The sequence below is a fragment of the Rhagoletis zephyria genome, unplaced genomic scaffold, assembly GCF_001687245.7.
Source record: "Rhagoletis zephyria isolate East Lansing unplaced genomic scaffold, Rhagoletis_zephyria_1.1 Rzeph_scaffold_00006, whole genome shotgun sequence".
NCBI classification, from domain to species: Eukaryota; Metazoa; Arthropoda; class Insecta; order Diptera; family Tephritidae; genus Rhagoletis; species Rhagoletis zephyria.
The window spans coordinates 341,251-362,687 of NW_016157090.1; the positions used below are offsets into that span (position 1 = coordinate 341,251).

At 34.2% G+C, this 21,437-nt stretch overlaps 1 protein-coding gene across 5 annotated transcripts in view; it reads right to left on the minus strand.

Moving 5' to 3' along the window:
- Positions 1 to 1,512: 1,512 nt before the first annotated feature.
- Positions 1,513 to 21,437, minus strand: part of svr (Carboxypeptidase D svr) — a 51,501-nt gene continuing 31,576 nt past the window's right edge. For all 5 annotated transcript variants that reach the window (XM_017634082.1, XM_017634287.1, XM_017634219.1 and 2 more), the window contains 11 exons: positions 16,188 to 16,423; positions 14,054 to 14,533; positions 13,647 to 13,747; positions 8,463 to 8,568; positions 5,371 to 6,013; positions 4,824 to 5,233; positions 4,483 to 4,753; positions 4,182 to 4,405; positions 3,821 to 3,973; positions 2,647 to 3,737; positions 1,513 to 1,732 (listed from right to left, as the gene is read on the minus strand). In XM_017634082.1, coding sequence (XP_017489571.1) covers positions 1,590 to 1,732; positions 2,647 to 3,737; positions 3,821 to 3,973; positions 4,182 to 4,405; positions 4,483 to 4,753; positions 4,824 to 5,233; positions 5,371 to 6,013; positions 8,463 to 8,568; positions 13,647 to 13,747; positions 14,054 to 14,533; positions 16,188 to 16,423 — 3,858 coding nt within the window. In that variant the 3' untranslated portion in view covers positions 1,513 to 1,589. The remainder of the gene's footprint in view (positions 1,733 to 2,646; positions 3,738 to 3,820; positions 3,974 to 4,181; positions 4,406 to 4,482; positions 4,754 to 4,823; positions 5,234 to 5,370; positions 6,014 to 8,462; positions 8,569 to 13,646; positions 13,748 to 14,053; positions 14,534 to 16,187; positions 16,424 to 21,437) is intronic.

A 21,437-nucleotide genomic window follows, 5' to 3' on the forward strand; every position in this document is an offset into this window, starting at 1 on the left:
ATAAAAGAAGGAATGTATAATTTTAAAACTGCTCATTTATTATTGTATTAGCTGCAAACTTTCTTTTTTTTAACACGCAAAATAGTTTAGCATTTGAAATAACTATTTAAGTAGCTGCCTACAGAATTGAACCACTCTTTTATTTAAAACATTAGCGATTTTTATTTCATCAGTCTTTGTTTAGCAAATAATTTCATTAAATAAATTCAAAAAATATATATATACATATGTGAAATTTTTCATAAATTCAGAAAATGTATAAGCATTTCAATTTAAGTCTATTTTACTTTTTATGCATATTGGTCTTTAGTAACAGCAACAAAGAGTAAGAGTACTACTGGGCAAAACTCTTTACGAATTAACAAAAAAAAAAATTTAAATTTCATCGCCATTATTTTTTAACTTTTCAATGTTAATTTTTTTCTTATGAACTTGGCTATACGTTTTTTTTACATTAGATTTTACGTTACGCATTTTTATCAACATTTTTATGTTAACTCTGTTCTTTAGATGAGATTCGATTGGAGTGGTTGGCAGTAGTTCTTTTTAATAGAATAGTTAATATCATTTTAAGCATTTTTTTAATCATTCATGTCTGGTGTGTATAAAAATACTATACAAATTTTTATTTGCCAAATTAGTACTTACAGTTGTCCACAAAATAATAGGAGTGCGATATTTTGACCAGTTTTGGCTATTTGTCTTTTGTTTATTTAATGTTTATTATTTTTTTATAAAAGCCTAGCTGGCTATACAACAAACACCATATAAATTCAGATTTTAAACTTTGTATAAAAATTATAAAAATTTTGCAATTTTTCACCCAAATTTCAAACTTTTTAATCAGAATCTTTAGAAAAAATTCTGGTATGCAGTTTTGTAGCACATTCAATTCTAGTCTGAAGAAGTGCAAGTTTCAAGCGGCTAAAAAATTCCGTTGATTTTTGAGAATTTTTTTGGTTAAAGGTGTTTCACGTTTTTTCCATACAAAGTATGTCGACAATTTTCTTTTATATGGAGGACACTGCCAGCAAAAAAATTGCCAAAAATCAACGGAATTTTTTAGCCGCTTGAAACTTGCACTTCTTCAGACTAGAATTGAATGTGCTACAAAACTGCATACCAGAATTTTTTCTAAAGATTCTGATTAAAAAGTTTGAAATTTGGGTGAAAAATTGCAAAATTTTTATAATTTTTATACAAAGTTTAAAATCTGAATTTATATGGTGTTTGTTGTATAGCCAGCTAGGCTTTTATAAAAAAATAATAAACATTAAATAAACAAAAGGCAAATAGCCAAAACTGGACAAAATATCGCACTCCTATTATTTTGTGGACAACTGTAACTACTCACACATTTTATAAAATGGTATGTACATATGTATGCATGCAAGCATGTAGAGCGTAATGTTGTTTCTAAAAATGCTTTTTACAAGTTTTTTAAAGTCTATATTATTTAGTACGTGTGTAGTTTCCATAAATAAATATATATATATATATGTATATATTTTCTTCTTACTACATTGTCAGAATTGTTATTTGTAGCTTGTTATTGTTGTTGTTATATATTTTCATATGTCCTCTCTAGATCACAGTTGATTTCGTTTATCCAACATAACAATATCTTCGCCACTATCTTCATTGAAGTCGTTATCAAAATCATCATCGTCATCATCGTCGCTGCGACCGTGTTCAATGTGCTCGTCAAAGTACGGCTGTATGGACATGCCGTCTGTGAAAAGAAAAATGTTTAGTTAGGCAGGCCAAATTAGAAATTTGTTGTACCATATTAAAAAAGAACAAATGTGGCTTTAAGTGGTATTTATCGATACATTATATCATTATCGATGTACTAATAGGCATCGTTATGGTTAAATGTATTGGTTTATTTTTTATGTCCCCATAATTTCTTGTCAGAGTCCATATAATCATTCTTTAAAGTACAAAACCGCGTATCGTGGTTCTGCAAAATTTCGTAACTGACATTTGTGCCAAAAAAGATATTCGCTCACGGGAAGCTCCTGGCATCAAGCCCTTATCCATTCATACTAAAATATCGATACTTAGATATAAGAAGAAAAGATAAATAGGGATAAAAAAAGAGACCCGTTTTGAAATAAGACAAACCTTCTCCTATAAAATTGCGACAACCTCACATATGAGGTTTTGCATTTTCTTAATACGCGTTTTGTATTTTAAACGACGTAATGATTTATCAGAAGTGATGCATTCATCGATATGTTTATCTCTAAATTTATCAATATCGTTATTAGGGCTGGAAGTTCTATCCGTTCTATTCGTTTGTGTTTAAATGAAGCGTTTTATTATTTATTTTGCAACTCGATAGATTCTGTAAATTTGAGAATTTTACGAAACCGCTCAAATATTTAGAATATTTCGAACGTTATGGATGTCTAAATTTTTTATATCAGAAACAAACAAAAAATATCCGGCTTTTGCTGAGTCCCTATATACATATAAATCGATATCGCATCTTGAGGGTTCCTACTGCGAATAATCGAAATAAAGTGATGGAAACTCATATACCCAAGCGAATTGCTTTAACTACTTAGACTCACTTTACTCACAAGTACTTCACCCAAATTTTCTTCGTACTTAGTAATAATGGGTAATGTATCTACTTACTTTTAATGGGCGACCGGAAAAGTTCCGTTTCACCATCCTCGCCATCGTCCTCGAATAGTTCTTTACCCTTTTGCGGCAACAACGAGAAACTGTAGTACCGCTTATCGGCGCGATGTCGCCGTGCCAACAGGAATTGCACGCACAGGAAGAACAGAATCATAGCAACAATTATCACTATGCTGGCAAATAAGATGAACAACAAACGCGGCATACCCCAAACATGCTCGTCCACCTTCAGTCGGAATATGACGCCACGCACCGCGCCACTTTCCACATGCACTGCACGCTGTGTGCCCTCATGGCGCGGTGCCTCCACCTTCAGCGTGATTTCGCCCAGCGGCACGCCGCGTATGCTGTAAGCGCCCAGACTATCGGTGAAATTGCGCAGGTATTCGCGCGTGTGCGGCGCTATCACCGACACCTTGGCATGCTTCACTGGATGGTTGCCGATATCCAGAACGAAGCCGGAGATGGTCGCAGTTTGAGCGGTGAGCGAGGTGGCACTGCCCGTGTTGTCGATATATCCGCTGTCGCCGCCTCCCAACCGATGTATTTCACTTACGCCGGTCAGCAGCGCGTAAGCGTTCAACTGCACCACACCCAAATTGTTGATCTGGTGTGGTGTGACCGTAACGCGCTTCACCGTCGACTCATAGCCGGACGCGCTTATCTCCAACGCATACTCGCCAGCTGGTAAAATAATTTGAAAGCGCGCCGCATTGCGCGTCACATTATAGACATGCTTATGGTCGATGAGGCGTATGAATGCCTCGCGCAGCGGTTCGCTCTTGTCATTGTGTACAACGCCGACTATGCCTGTTTCGATCAGTCGTAGGAAATTCTTGATTTTATTGATATTTGTGCGCCAAACGGAGGCGATATTCGACTGAACGGGCATGCGACAGCAGGAGAGCCCTAAACTGAAGAGTGGAATGTTGTACATTTTGTAAAGGAGGTTGGTAAGCCGCTCGGTGGCTGCATGATGAAGCGAACGCGTGCTGGTGGTGGGACATTGAAGCGGCGGTGCGTTGAATTCGCTGTCTTTGATGATGTGCGCGAATTTCTCAATGACCGGCTCGCCTTTGGGGTAGCTATGAGCGGCAGAGTAAGCAGGAGGAAAGGACAGATATTTATATGTATGCGCAATATAAAAAAAAGATGGAAGATTGCTTACATTAATTCTGAACTGCCAGCAGTGAAGGTTAACATCAAATCGAATCGTTCGCTTTCCAAGAATTGCAACAACAAATCGCGCTTCTTCTCCGATTCAGGGCTGAGCATACGATCGGCGAGTTCATTGCCCAGTTCGGGATCACAAATCGAGTTGCTGTGGATCAAAGAGAGAGAGAGAGGGAAATTATAGTGTAGCTTTAAAAAGCTTCTGCCGTGGAATATGCTTCGATTTGGCATGCAAACAGAGCATTTTAAGCTTTCAATACACTTCATATAAGTAACATATAGACGCGCACCGGGTAACAACTCTTTTTGTCCATTACTGAATTTAAGATAAATCAATAGTAACGATATGAACTCACTTTCTGTTATACATTTTGAAGATGACCTCAAAGTTATCGGTTAACGGTAAAAGATATAAGACACTTCTTTGCAGCATATTCAAGGTGCCTGTGTCGCGTATTTTATATCCCTCAAGTACGTGACGTGCCACATTCATGGTGATTTCACGGCCCAGTGGCGAGGTTGTGTCGAAGAACGAACTCAATATAAGTATTTTGTATTTGCTCTCCTCCGGCTCTCCAATCTATAAATGATTTAAAAAGAAATTAATGTCGAAAGCATATACAAAGTTAACTTTTCTTTAATATTGGCAACACTTACGTCTGACGTTAGCTTAATGGAGTTGTAGTAAATTCCAAATTCACTCTCCGCATAGCCGAAGGTAGCAATCTGTCCGTGGCGAGTCTCAAATTCCGCCAAGCGTTGTCGGATCTCCGGGTTGCTGTGATAGCGTGTCTTCACCACATTCTCGATGATACGGAAATCATTAGCTGACGACCAATGCTGTGGATCGTCACGCATCAATATCACATCCAGTCGCATTTCGTGTGTGTCTTCCGGGATTTCGATTTCCTCGCGGTAGGGCGCAAATCTGTGCAGTAAAAACGAGTTATTTTTAGAATTAGCAACACCATCGATGCATTTTCGCCTGCAGTACTCACCCATCAGCTATTATCGTGATGTTATGCCTGCCTGGTAGCGCCAGCTTCCAGTAATCACCGTATACACCACTGAAACTGGCATGCTTGGCTCCGTCCAGCATTACCACCGCGCCCGCAATAGCTGTGCCGATGGAACTACGCACCGTGCCATGCACTCCATAATGTACCTGCTCGATGAATTTCAGCAGTGGCTCACGGTTGTCGTGCCAATATTTAGGAAGCTCATCGGTCATTGGAAACTTGTCGCAGCCCAGCTCGAGTGTAAGTTCCAGCACGCCAGCGCGTACATAGTTCCAATCCTGCATGCCGCCGGTTACGCTGTACCATTGGGCGCCATTAACAATGCCTTGCGGGAAGATCTCGTGTTTGAAGGAGGGACAGGGATTGCCGAGATGCATAGAGGGGTGGGCCTGAAAACAAATATGGTTAGATTAAACTAGAACCCATGAAATATTTTGGCTAAACCTGGAGCTTAAAATAAGCTTCTAAATTACACAAACTCGCCGTTAAGGTGAAAGTTATGCCTCAGCCTCATTCGCTCACTCACCTCCGAGTACACCAGCGCCAAATGTTTGAACAAATCATTCTCCTCCGTCGGATTTATTTTCCTCCCGACATTCGTTGCTATGCGCAGACGCGCTATCGGATCGGAGAAATCATTCTCATTGTCATCGTACGGATAGTTGGCCACCAATGATCCGCCATGCAAATTCGCCGACAATACAAACGGTATCGAAAGTGTCCAATTCATCACAGCAGCCACTTCCGGTTCTGTTACCGCATTGTACTTATCCGTACCATACTGATCGGGGAAATTGCGATTCAAATCGATATGATTGGCATTCTCACGTCCATTGCCACTCGTTTTATCACCCTCGTGCGAGATCTCATACCCGTCGGGATTCATGCTATAGAGAAAATGCATGCGCGTCGTATTTACCAGCTTTGTAATGCGTTCATCGACCCCGTAACGTTCGCACATGTACTTCGTGAGTAGCAGCAGCATTTCCTTGCCGACAACTTCATTGCCATGCATATTGGCGACATATTTGAATTCTGGTACGCCGGGTATATGCTGGCCGGGTGTGGCGAATATCTCCATAACCCAGAGATCGCGATGCTGCACGCTCTGACCGATTGAATAGAGACGTGTGATGCTTGGATATGATTCGGCGATGTTGCGAATGAATCTAGAATGCGTTTGGGGAGTCGTAAAGGGAAAAAGACGTTGGACGTAGTTGGTTAGTTAATGGCTTCGCAGGAAATTCGTAAAGAAGCGTGCTAGGAACTCAAGCAGTCATCCATGTCAGAATGTACATTTGTGCAAGCACACATACTTACATACATACACACGTGTGGAAGAATACTATTCCATGGTGGTATGCCTTGCGAAAGCTGTTATACTTAACTTAACAGAGAGAGCTTAAAGCATAGACAGACGGCAGCGTTGATCTGGATCAGCTCGTTAATTAGGAATTATCTGCAGTTGATCCGGATTAAGTTCTAGAGCTAATTCCCAAAATTAAATCGGATCAATGGAATTTTTGATGACAAGCCTGGTAAAAATGGCCAGGGCTCGAATCGTCACACACGATAGCGTTCCACTCGTCACGTAAAAACACATTTTTCGGATTATGACTTACGTGAACGTACTCTTTGCCCCATTCAGCTTATACTACCTGATGTATCACGTAATTTTCTTTCGTATCGTTTTCGATCCGTGAACGGATGTTACGATTCGAGCCCAGATCTTTTATATTGTACAAGTAAGCAAACATTTATTTCGAACCGAATCTTGGCTGCATATATTTTATACAAGGTTCGCGAACGAACAAAAAAAGGTCTAGATGGATCATCCCTTTTATGTAATTACATAGAAAATATAAATAAAAGTCATAATTGAATGCATTAACAACAAGTAAAAGGTCTAAGTTCGGGCGGAGCCGAACATTAAATGCCCGGCGCAAGTATTAAATACAGTTTTTCACCTTTCCGAAAACTACCGCTACATAGTAAGCAGGGGTGGTTTTACCCCTATTGATAATGAGATAAACTTATATGTGGGCGGTATCACGCCCATTTTTCAAAATTCCCTAATAACGTTACTTCTATTCAAGAAATTTCTGTAAGTATAAATTTTGAGCAAATTAGCGTCCTTAAATTTCGAAAGATCAAAGTTGAAAAGCATTTATGAAATTTACCATTATATGAAAAGTGGGCGTAGTTTTAGTCCGATTTCAATAATTTTTAACGGTATGCTTTTATGTGGGAAGCACAATTATCATAATGAGATTGGTACAAATTAGTCGAACGGTCACCGAGATACACATATACATATATATATCTGGCCATAAGTCGGCGGTACCACGCCCATATTCCTAAATTCTATCATAGAGGTATTTTTTCCCAAAGAATTATTGCAAAAATCAATTTTAAATACATTAGCTTCAGTATTACTGATTTATCGAAGATTTCGTATTTCTCTAAACTACCGTTATATGGAATGTGGACGTGGTTATTGTCCGATTTTCTAAATTTCAGCCGATTGGTATGTGGTACCAAGGCCAACAGCGGTGTCAAATTTGGGAGAAATTGGTGGAGTGGTTACCAAGATATACAAATGTAATCATAAGTGGGTGTGGCTGCGCCCATTTCCAAAAAATTTATAATATTTTTATTTTTCGTCTAAAAATCATTGTAAATATCAATTTTGAATGAAGAAGCTTCAGTTGTTACTTAAGTATCGCAGTTTGCGTACTTCTGAAAAATACCGCTTTGTGGGAGGTAGGCGTGGTTATTGCCCGATTTTGCCCATTTTCAATACCGTTCGTCCTACGCTGAAAAGAAGTACACATACTTCAACTTTTACTCGAGTTATCGTGTGCACAGAGGGGCGGACGAACGGACGAAAGGACAGACAGTCACCGCTTAATCGATTTATTTTTTCATTCTGATCATATATGTATACATTTGTCTATAGCTACCTCGATTCGTTTTGACTAATACAAAAACCGTTATGTGACAAAGTTATAATACCCTTGTGCACAAGTGCGCTCGGGTATAAAAATTAAATGAAAATTCTACTGGCAGTCGAACACGAAATCACGACCTCGCGCGCCGCTCGTTAACCCGCATTACTGCCCGTGTATCAAGGTACAATTTTGATCAGATCAACTGCGCCGTTAATCGGCATTAACGTTGCCGTCTGTCGAAAGCACTTACTGTATTTGTGTCACTCGAAGCTTCACCGAAGCATTGAAGAAAAGGTCAGCTTACTTAGGCGTGGAAGGTCTTATATTAAGGCTCCAGCATATAAGTTTGTAACAATGAGATTATCGGACACTTAGCTGAACTTTGAGCTGTATATGATTCTGACTTGAGGAACTTTTTGCATTACGACCAGAATTTTTATCGCTGGCCAATACTTACCTTGCAGTCAGAGTTGTTAACAGCCCACCTCACCTCGTAAGTTCTAAATCTTGTAAAAACTGTTCAGAGCAAGCTTTCAAACCGAAAGCTCAATTCTAACCTGAATGCTATCCCCTGCTATGGGAAACATTACGCAATTTTTCTTCAATCAACTGCTTGAGTTCATAATCTGAAATATTAATACAAATTTTTCTTGTTTTTGATACAAACTTTTCCATTGCCGTGAAATTGTGATGCTCGAACTTGGTGGGTGTTAGAAAATCATCATCGTTGGTCGAAGCTTTGGACCGTTCCACTTTCACCTTGCGGAAATTCCCTAAAAACGAGTAGAACGTACGTATGCATGTAAATAATGAAGTAGAAAGTAAAAGTAAAGAAATTTATAATAACTATGGCCCGATTTGAAAACGAAAGCGTGCGTGTTATGTGTTTACAAATTTAAATTTATGTGTAAAAAATATGCAAAATTTATGCGAATGGGATGCTTTGCAGAATGGAAAAAGAAAAAAATCAAAAATAAACAGGTAGACAACAACCAAATGAGAAGTGAATATGAAACCGTTCAAAAATGAAGAACTGGAAATGGCAACAATATAATCAGATATTATATTATAAAGCGATGAACAGATAAAATATAAAAACGAAATTTAGTATTATTGATGAAAACAAACTATGGAGAGATTGATAAAAGAAAATACATACCCTATTAATACGTAAAATTTTGAGTTGTTTTGTCTTTAAAATATAATCTTTTTTTTAACTTTTTCGTTAAAATTATTCGAAACGAAATACCAATTTTGAATGCGGTGAAATAAAACAAATTGTCAAAAATTAATAAAACTTTCAAGTGGAATTAAAAATTTACAAAATAAATGTCTACATTAAGAGAATTTACAAACTAAAACAATGAATCCGCCTTAAATTAAAAAATATTTCGATTTTTTTTTTTAATGAAATTTAAGTCATTTCGGAAGAAACACATCCATACATATGTGGAAATCCCCAAAAAAAACGTTAAAATATGCAAACAAAAAAATTTATAAATAAAAAATTTTGTGCGTTTTTTGTTTTTTTTTTGTTTTTTAAATAATAAAGTGGAAAAAATGTACCTACTGAAACTCTTGATTAAAAAATATTTAAAAAAAAATCAATTTTGGAATTTGAATAATCCTAAACTATGCAAAAAGTGCAGTGTACTACGAAAAGATTGCCAAAAAATAAGTTTGATTTCGGGGAAAAACTATTTTTTAACAAAATACATTTTACCAAACCAAACAAAAAGTGCAATTTATTTTCCACATCCAATACTACTTTGTAGGCAATGGGGGTTCGAAAGTTGCGGTATATCCTTCTATGAACTTTGAATAGATTGTACAAACATACCTAACATTGAAATAAGTCAGAGCAATTTGCTGCCTTTCACAGCTGTTATGCGTTTTTTTTTTCTCCCAAGGTCATATTCATACTTTATTGCAGTAATATTTGGTGCATAAGGGCTAAGTTGCTTTATTGATATAATTAAATTTTTTATTAATTTTTGTATGCATAACTCATAGTTACAATATTTCATACTAGTTATAGATATATTATGGTAACATATATATTTATGCTTAGCTATGCTACGTATAATTCAATTTGAGAGGAGAAAATGATTTTAAGGAAGATAAATATTTTTTCATACATGTATTTAATATTTTTTTTTTTGCATAAAATTTAGTTTTTTTAATACTTATATTTTAAAAAGTAAAAGCAAATAAGACCCGTAGAGTTCATTTGTTCGTATAATTCCGAGTAAAGTGGATAAAAAAGAGTTCCCAACAAATACCTACTTACATATATTTTGAGCATATCAGAAAACTTCAATTCAAAAATAATTTTTAAAAATTAACGACTATATATGTATGTAAATGCTGTTGTACATTCAAACCACGTCTGTAAGCCCATTTGCATTTCTCTTACATTTTTTACATTAGAATCTGATTACAGCATAAAATTATTTGATGATTTTCGGTTTGAAAGTTAGAAACACATTTTTATCTTTAAAATACTTAATACATGTTATTTGACTGCTGTTAAAGAAGTTTACTAAAACCGGCGTCTCGGAAAGTTTTATCGCTAAACGTATAGTTTGTATCATAACTATACGTCACCCATATTTTATCATGATTTGGCAATTTTTTTAATTGTTTCATAAATTTTGTTTTTATCTAATACGCATATCTATGATCCTCTGCAAAAACGACACAATTCAAAAAATAAAATCCCTTACCACTGTAAGAGACTCATGTATCTAATCCTTGTCTAATCCATGTCTAACAATTATGTGCTAAAGTAAGTAGTAAGGACTACAAAAGGATTAGACAAGAATTAAAGACATGAGCCACATAATAGTAGTAAGAGTTTTTATTTTTGAATTTTGAATTGTGTCATTATTGCAGAGGTCCATCGATATTTACTTAGTTCATTCCATAATAAAAACCATATACATAAGTCCAACTTTGTATTAATATTAAAAGTTGTATCAAAATTTCAAGCTTTTTAAGCTAAATCTAGAAATTTAAGTACCTAAAAAGCTTGAAATTTTAATGAATATTTATTGAATTTTTTTTTTTAATTTTAGCGCAAAGTTTGAAACTAAAGGAATGAACTATATTTTAACAAAAAAAAAAAATAATATTAAAATCAAATAACAAAAAAATAAGTAGTAAAAAATGTGGGTGTCGTATAGTTATGATACGCACTATTCATTTAATGTTAAATTTTTCAGACACGTTGGAATGGTGTCAGTCAAATTTTTTATATTCAAATTTTATACAAAAGGTTAAAGGGCAAATTTTCAAATAAGATTGTATCAAATTATTTTTCTGGCTCTTATTACTTCACTTAGTATAATTTCACCATGCAGCAGTGCAAGGTACGAGTATAGGCAATTTCAAATTTTAAAACAAATGTAGATTTTTAAAAGAAAAATTTCAATTAGAGAAAAAAAAATCGGAACCCAATGATTGCTTTCTAATACAAAATTAATAAAATAAAAATAAATTAACGAATGTTTAGCTGTGTATTTTTTAGTGTTAAAAATGTCGGTTGCTATGCTAATTTTGTAGCGCAAATCGTTACACCCTAAACTTTTTCCAGCTAGCTATTATAAATAAAATAGCATCTTCAATGGAAATTTCAACTAAATATTCTGAAAAAAAAACAAATACGAAATCATAAAATCATTGCAAAATGTATAAAAAGAAAGTCCAGCGTGGAGAGTTTCCTCTGCTTCTTAGATCTGTCAAAGAATAGTATTCTCAATTTGGCGATTTACTCCAGTAGGCTCCATCCAGCCTCTAGCTCTTGGTCTTCATCTTCCTTTTTGGACTTCACGTATGTACCTCTGTATCGCAACACATTTCAACGTAAATATAATCTTTATCACATTTTAATGATAAGCGTAGAATCTGGAAGCTTATTCGGCAAATAGATCGGAGCCGACCAGAGTGAGCTTTTACCTTGTGCGCGCCTATATACTTAGAATCTAAGTAGCTCTTTTTCCAAGGAATATATTTTGACCGCAACTTAACTAGATAAAGCTTTTCTGTTATATGTAAAACGTTTCGGTTATATGTAAAGCTTTTCTACTATACATACATATATATGTACATACGTGAAAGCTCAAAGTGTTCAGGTGTATATTACAGCAAAGCTTTCGCTTGATTTATCAATTTGTTAGAAGAGAAAATTAAAAATAATTTCAAAACTTCAGAAAACAAAGCGTCGAACAACTTCAACAGATCCGCCTTTTGGTTAAGTTTTCAATCTGAATAAGTAAAAGCTTAAAAGTGCGCACATTACTGATTTTTACCTTGTGGATTTGCAAGCTCTTTATGAGTTCGGTGAAAATTCAAAAATGTTCACCGTGTTCGGTGCTGCCTTTTCTGTATTATGTGGCGCCTGAAATTTGACTCTCATAATAAATTTCTTATACAACGTTTTAGTAGTAAAAGTTCTAGTGTAACTAGTTAAATGAAAGTTTTGAAAAGCATCAAAATCTTTCAAGTGCTCGGTACAGAGAGTCCTAAATAAATCAATTAATTTTAAATAATTTCCAAAAACTACGCTGTCTTTTGGGAAAAATTCTCTACGCAAAAAAGTTGATAGAAATATTTTGTCACCTTCAAACTTTAACAACGTGCATTTTTCAAACTTTTAAAATTTATTATAAAATTTCTCGTGATGCTTGACTTTCATTTAAAAATTTGAACTTTTAAGACATCATTTGTCTGATAAGATTATGTATAAATAAACGAAAATTTTCTAGGCCCAATATAAATATATTCTTAAATACAACAATGTCTATGTTATATATATTTATCAAGTATTCATAATTTTGTATACGTGATTTTTCATTAATTAATAAACAAATTTTATGAGCTAGGGCGATAAATTATAAATAAGTGAACACGAAGCAGTTGATTTTTATTTTTCTTTATTCCTCACATACACACATACATATATTATAACAATAACAGTGATTAAGTATACATACATACACATGTATATGATGTATTATAAGTACGTACTTTTATCTATTTAATTTTTTTTTGTTCCATTTCATTATAGGTATATGATAAATTTACTCCTTTTATTGCATAGAGTATGCGGACTTATTAATGTATAGCGGGAGCTATGAAATGTTTGACGCGAATTTCGTTAGAAGGAAACTTATGCATACAAGGACACAGTGCAAACAGTATATGTAGTATGGTGTGGAAGTCCATTTGTGCAGTGGAAAATAATAGTGAAAGCTTGTTTTATGATATAGTGAAAGCTTATGATATGAACCAGTGAACGTTTCATGGAATGTACATAAATATGTGGAGGAGAGCGTGCTTGGAATGATAGTAGTCGAGTGCGTAAAATAATGAATTAAAGTGCAAGTTTATTCGAGTGTTTTGAGCGATAATGAAAGCTCCTTGAAAAGATGAAAGTTTGAGTGAAAGTTCTTTGTGTGGTATTCTTGTGAAAAATATGTACACATATAATATTGATAGTACAGAGTAGTGTTGTGAAAGCTAACGCAAGCAAAAGAGCCCACAAAGCACCTGAAAGAAGGCGACTGAAAAAAAAAAACGAAATACATTAATGTTTAAAAGCGATGCGTAGTCGGAAAATTGGTGATTTTGTGCAATTCCTTACGCGAGCTTTCGCAGCAACTTTTATCTAACTAAGTACATACATATGTATGTACGTGCAATTCTTGAATTGGCTAAACAAAAAATGGCAAATGAACAATGAAATGAAAGTGTTGTAACAGAAACAGTGTAGAACTGGGCGGGTTGGACCGCAGTTGTGTACTGGCGTTTTAATGCCTAAAAAAATATGGGTTATAGAAACTGCTTATACCATCGTAATTCGTCTCGAGCGGTGAGAGAGTGAAGTCAAGGCGCAATGCTTCGCTGTTCTCGTTGGTCACATGCACCTGTTTCGGCTCACTGGGCTGATAGCTGCGCATTGACAAGGTGACAGAGCGCAAGCAAAGTGGAAAAAATGGAAGTAGAAAGAAAAAACAAAATAAAAGTGATTTAAATATGTTGCTTATAAAGTTATCAAGTTTTTACGTAAATTTGCATTCACTAGTTTTCGCACACAAACACACACACACACACGCTTGCAAGTAGTACATTCGATCGCTTTTGCAAGCTTTCATGCCTGCACAAACACGCCCATTGCGACATTCATAAATTTCCCACTCATTCCTCTCCCACTCTTCCTTTCCTTTCAGTCTACCACTCTTTTCTGCAACTACTCACCCAAATGCCAACGCCTGCACATTGTAAATGCCGGGCGTAAGTAGACGCCAGTATTCGCCGCGCTGTGTGGTACGCATTGGCTTATCCTCCAGACCGGAGACCACAATGCTTGCATCATTGATTGGATAACCGCTGGCGTCCGTTATGAGGCCTTTGATGCCGATATGGGCCAGTTGCAGCAGCTGCAACAGACTGCGCTTATTGCGTGCCCATTCGGTGGGCAGCGAGGCTGCTGTTGGGAATTTGCAACACGACAACTCGATGGTCAACTCGAAGCAGTTGGTGAAGGCGTAATTGAAATCTTGCATGCCGCCGTTTAGCTCGTACCAATTAGCGCCGTTCGTTATGCCATCGGTGAATGTGTCGTTGCAGTTGTGACCCTTGCGCATGATCGGATGATTGTTGGCATATGTGTGGGCCATTAGCTTGAAGATGCGATCGTCGGGTGTGAGACTCTCTTCGCAGCATTCGCGATGGGCGCTGGTGATGGCGAAGATTGTTTGTTTGTTGAGTTTTGTGTGAATTGAAGAGTTTTTGGAAGAGCGAATACATAGTGATAAGAAATTAATTGTGACGGGTGGTACACGTAAGAGGCAATCGTTTTTAACTCGAACGTTTTTTTTTTTATTCTAGCCACCGCAGTTGTGGATTTTTTTATGGGCAGTTTATAGTATTTTTGACTTTTCGATAGTTGCTCTTTTTTTAATAAAATTTATAAGCTTTTAAAATTTTATTATTTGCAAAACTTTCTAAATATCAAACAGTTTTAAAATTTCCAAATACCAAAAAATCTTTTTTTTTTTAATTTTTTATTTATATTAAGTTTTTTTTAAACTTTTTTATTCGATAATAGATAAAACTTATTAGTCAAAAGTTTTTTACAATTAAATTTTTTCTTTATGTTGCAATTTTCAATCTTTATGTATTATGTACCTCGATAAGAAAAAAAAAACACTCGGGGGATTTTTAAGAAAAATTCGATAGTACTTTTTAAGAATGTTGACAGCTAAGTAGAAATCTCGAAAATTTATAGGATTTCGACGGTTTTCCAGTTTAAGGGTATACATATGTATGTATGTACATATGTACAGTGACCCAAACAAATTATCACGTGTTGTTGTTTTTCACAGTTTTAACTTTATATAAAATTTAGGAAAATTCAACAAATTTTCAACTTTTTATTCCGAATTTTTAGAAAATTTTTGGGTGTGCAGTTTTATAGCCCATCAAATTTTAGTCTAATTAAGTGCACGTTTCAAACGGCTAAAAATCGCGTTGATTTTTGAGAATTATTTTTCGGAGGCTACTTTTTCGGGTTTTTTAATATAACAAGCGCAATATTTAAAAGTTGCGTTGATATTTTTATTTCATAAGAAATTCATGCTTATATGAAAAAGAGTAAAAATCCGTCACCAAAAACAACAAATTCTCAAAAATCAACGCGATTTTTTAGCCGTTTGAAACTTGCACTTGAGTAGACTAAAATTCTAAAAATTCAGAATAAAAAGTTGATATTTTTATGAAAATTTGTTGGATTTTCTGAATTTTTTTATAAAGTTTGAATTTTTACATGGTTTTGGTTAAAGCATAGACGATATTTTTATATAAAAATAACAAAAAAAAATTAACTCGAAAAACACTACGAATATTTGAACAAAATCAACACGTGGTCATTTGTTTGAGTCACTGTATATACAACTAATATCTAGATCTCTTGCCAATTTTATTCGAGTTAAAAAAGCATGAGTTTTGAGTGCAAGGCAGTCAGTATTTGGCAGGGACGGCACACGTGCGCTGAAGTATTTTACGTTTTTCGGATGGCTGCTCTATTAAATAGCAGAAATATGATTTAATCGATTATTAGAATGAAAAAATAGATTTTGAATAAATCGAATTAAAATGTAGTATCGATTTTTCAAATGAAAAAAGGTTTTGTGATTTCGTTTAATCAAATACAAAATCTGTTATCGATTAATCGAATGAAAAATCGCTTTTCGATTAATCGAATGAAAATGTAGTTTGGTCGTTTTAGCACCTTTAACACACAACCGCGCCTGCGAACCCTCTCACCTCACCACTGCCACACACCCACCCAACTACTAGCCGACGACTCCCTTTCCTTCTTCTCACTTACATTGAATTATCATACGGATAACTGGCCACAATAGCACCGCCATGGAAATTCGCCGATAAGACAAACGGTTTGCTCAACACCCAGTTTATGATGGCCGCTGTCTCCGGTTGACGTGTGTGCGAACGCAATTGAATGGTCTGTTGATTTTCCAGCCGATCAGGAAAATCACGATTTAAATCGACGCCAGCAGCATTGGTGCGTCCAACATAATTCGGAAGTGATTCACAGTTACCTTCCTGAAAATATAAATAGCGCACACGAAAAAAACGAATATGCACCAGAAAGCAATGATAGAAAATATTGATTTACGTTTATCAGATATTACAAAAAAAAAAACATATCGAAAAAACATGGCTGCAAAAATAGCAAGGTGTAAAAATAGAAAAAGTGCGAAATTGATAAGGCCAAATTTCAAAATGGACGCGCAGTTCATTAGTTCATTTATACTTGTTTGTGCCTCTTACGTTCGTAAATATGTAGGTTGTTAATGCGGCAGTTATTGCGTCAATGCAGGCGTCTAGCTTTGACACCTACATACATATGTATGTATGTACATAAATACATAGTACAACTGTTGCACCACGGGTGCTGATAGCTATTCTAATACTTATGTAGTTGCCATAAGGCAACATATCTATATTAAGGTAACGATATGTACCTAAACGCAAACATAACTTTCACACATGCAGCCGGCGTATATTTCAATATATATATATATATGTACATACATACATACATATGTACATATGCATTTATGCAGCCATGTGATGGCATATCGTAAAATGTCAGCAACATTCGACGGCAACCGCTCAAAGTGGAGCAATAAATATTTTGCAAAAAAAAGTAAAATCTATTTTTGTTTGGTAATACCAAATGTGGTTTGTAGTTGAGTAGTTTGTAAGAAACCTAATGGTGTTGTGGTGACGCTGCACCTGTACTTGACCTTTCTAAGTATCTAATTAGCATTCAAAGCAGTTAGCAATTGTTTGGTTAGTTGGGGGTTTTCAATACTTATTGGTATTCAACGCAATAAACCGCGAAATGCAAACAAATGCAATAAAAAAACTTTAGTAATATGAGTACTAGATAGTGGTGGTGGAGAATAAATTAATAACAGCTTATATAGTAAAAAATTGAAAAACATATTCAGCCAATTAAAAAAATAAAAAATAAAGAAATAAAACCAAAAAATTCGAATAAAATATGTATTTCAGTTACAAAGAAAAATAAAAAAGTAAAACATTAAATATAAGAAATAAAAAAATTTAAGGGCAAAGGTATAGAAATTAAAAAATATAAAATTTAAAATCATTTTTTTTTTTTAAGTTTAAAAAAATAAATCTAAGAAATTAAAATAAACCAGAAAATTAATAACAAATTAAACTAAATATAAAATTAAATAAAACAAAAACTAAATCAAATAAAAAATCATGTAAAATTAAACAAAAATTAAATGCAATAGAAAAATAAAATAAAATAATAAAGTACAAAAATAAAAATATTTGATAAAAAATAAAACAAAAATTAAATGAATTAAACGACTGAAATATAAACCAATATTTAATATTAGACAAATATAAATATGCTTGCCTTAATATATAAAGTCAATATGTAACATTTTCGTTTCAGCGATTCGAACCGCTTAGAGAAAAAACTTGTACCAGTACACAAGAATAGGCTCATGAGTACCGCAATACTACGTCCAAATTGGCCCCATTTACCTTACTTGTTAAATAAGAAAGAGCTTTGCGTAAAGTTTCTGCATATTGTACCAAACCTCTATCTATATCCCTAAGTTAATCGATGCGCTGAACCCGAATTTGAGGTCAATAATGTCAGGTTCGAGGCCATTTCAAGGGTGGTCCCATACTAATTTGGTTTAGTTCCGAACATTGCGTCATGAAGAAATTAAACGTCTTCTAAAATTTTATATGAGCATTGAGGTCGGTTGTATTTTTTGCTTAAAAATTACTTGTATTTTTGAAAACAGAATTTAATGGATGGCTTGCGCTACTTAGTAGCACAACAAATAACTATAATATACACTTTCATATGTACTAAGTACATAAATAAATACATATGTATGTACATACAGTATCGGTCATATCTATAGCACGCCATTTCAAAGTGATATTGTGTGCAACTTATGTTTATTTATTTATTTTTGAGAATTTTCAATTAAAATACAGTTCTTTCTCTAACAAACCCCATATAAACCCAAGTTTAACAATTTGTAGAAAACTTCGAAAAAGGGCAACAAATTTTCACCTAAATTTCAAACTTTTTTCTCGGAAGTGTTTGAATTTTTCTGAATACACAGTTTTATGTACATACGTATATAATCAGCAGTTTAGAAAAATGCGAAACCGTTGAAAGTCGTTCGACAAATGTCGTCACATACGCAGTTATTTCGCCATTTTTATACGCCATGCATTCGAAAAAGGCAGACATTATTTAATAAGAAAAATGCGTGCGTTGTTTTTAGCTATAAAAAGCTAAAAACACAAGTGGTACTTAAATAGAAGATAGAGCCAAGTGCATGCTTTTTACACCACAAACACGTGCGTGATATATGTACATACGTTTGTACGTACATACACATGTATTTATGCCCAAATGTACGCATTTATGTAAACATACATTTTTTAAAAGAGGCATTTATTTTTGTTACGAACAATTAAATACAGTTAATGGCGGCAGGCGTCAACTGTTGTCAGAATGTGCGAATTAAAATTGAACTAACATTATTTTAAGCGATTTTGAATTTAATATGCATACATACATATGTAATTACAGCAGCGATTGTTACTGCGTTTATTTTTTTTATTTTTTTATTGAGGTTTTTGCTTATACATATGTATGTAGTTGCTTATTAAACTACTATTTTATAACTTTTGATATTTCAATTTATCCTTTTTTATATTTAAATGTTTCCTTTTTTTCAAACAAAGAAAGTAGAAGTACCCGTATTGAGCATTTTTTTAAAAAGTAATTTGTTTTGTTTTTTATCGAATTTTATTTCCAAATTAATTTCAGTTTTTGGTACTTAAATTTTTTTATTACTTTATCATTTTTTTTCTTGAGCCATCTTTGAAAGTTTAATGTTATGGTATTTGCAGCTTTATATAACCGGCTCCAAATACAATAATTGTATTTGTTTTATTTTATGATTTTAGATGATTTTATGTCAGCCTTGAAATCCAACGGAGAATCACTCTTGCCAACAAGTGCTACTTTGGGCTGAGTAGGCAATTGAGAAGTAAAGTCCTCTCTCGTCGTACAAAGATCACACTCTATAAGTCAGTCATCATGCCTGTGCTAATGTATGGCGCGGAGGCATGGACAATGAAAGATGAAAGCATCTGATGAGGCGGCTCTTGGAGTTTTCGAGAGAAAGATTCTGCGAAAGATTTACGGACCTTTACGCGTTGGTGATGGCGAATATCGCAGACGATTTAACGATGACCTGTATGAGCTATACAACGATATAGACATAGTGCAGCGAATTAAAATTCAGCGGCTCCGCTGGCTTGGCCATGTCGTTCGGATGGACAGAAACGCTCCTGCTCTGAAAATATTCAACGCGGGCCGCGATGCTGGTAACAGAGGAAGAGGAAGGCCTCCTCTGCGTTGGAAAGACCAGGTGGAGAAGGACTTGGCTTCACTTGGCATTTTCAATTGGCGTCAGTTAGCACAGAAGAGAAATGACTGGCGTGCTGTTTTGGACTCGGCCAAAATCGCTTAGGCGGTTACAGCGCCAATCAAGAAGAAGAAGAAGAATGATTTTATTAAAATATATTTTATTTTTTTATAAGCTTTTATTAATTTTCACCTGTGTGTAATCAAATCTGGCAATCAATTTTAAACCACCTTCCCGATGAGTTAGAGACTTTTAATTTCTAACTTGTCCTATGATAATGTAATATGAAAGATGAATTAATACGCTAGGTGGCGTAGGCGTTGAAATGTTTGTAAAACCCGTATTTAGGGTCCGATTTGTTTCATATTTAGAACGTATTTTATTTAAATAAAAAGAAATAACTTCATAAAAAATGTAAATTTTTCATTTTTTTTTTATAACCACTAATAAAGGCTGGTCTTAATTTTTTTTATATTACTTGTTATTTTTTTATGTATGTCGCTTTTTTGTTCAGCGTATACCAGTTCAAAGTTTTTTTATACTCTGTTTTGCTTAAATTTATTTTAATGTTGTACATTTTCAACTTAGTTTAATTTGAATTTTCATTATTTTATTTTACTTTACTTCAGTTTATTTTTTTATTTAATTTTTATTTTATTTTTTTTATACATTTTTCACTTCCTTTTTTTCATTTCACTTACATTTCTTTGATTTGGTTAATTTAATTTAATATATATTTTTTTGTTTTTATTTCGATATTTTATGCTTTATTTATTAACCGACTTCAAAAATGAGGTTATCAATTCGTAGGAATATATATTTTGTTTTTTATGTACCGCATAACTTTGGACCGCGCTAACCGATTTCTATAATTATTTTTTTAAAGGAAAGGTGTTACCTCACAGGTGTTCCCATACTAATTTGGGTGAATCATGAGGAAATTAACGATAATCTTAAAATTTTATATGAGAACTGAAGTCGGTCTTATTTTTTGCCTAAAAATTACTTGTTTTCTTTATTTTTGTTTTAAATTTTATTTAAACTTTTTTATTATATTTATTAATTTTTGTTTATTTTATCAGACTTTCTTCTAAATATTTAGTATTATTCTATTTATTTTCAATCTATGTACATATGTTACCAGGGAAATAACTCATCTCGCTTTCATTTTACTAAATAAAGATACATACATATGTATATATGTACATATCGCACACTATCTTAAAGAGTGACACAATTCAAAATTTGTTATTTCATTTTTGAAATTATGCGCTGCAAATGCACTTTACCTTTCAGCAACACCTTTGGAGATCGTCTGCGACATGTACATACATATCGTCGATGTTTTTGCAAAACCGCCCATCGACCAGTTGCTTAACCAGTTTGTTAAAGTCATCTACAGCAAACTCAAAGCAAAAAAATAAACATTAAAATCCCCAAATATGCTAGACGTAACGCCAATGAACAAAATAAGTAGATACGTGACACATAGTAAACATATCAACAATGACAATTCGTCTCACAAAGCTAAAACGTTGTCGCTTTAGTTGGCGGTAAAATGCGCCCAAACGCGAGCTGTGCATTTAAAACAGTAAGGAGGAAAATTATTA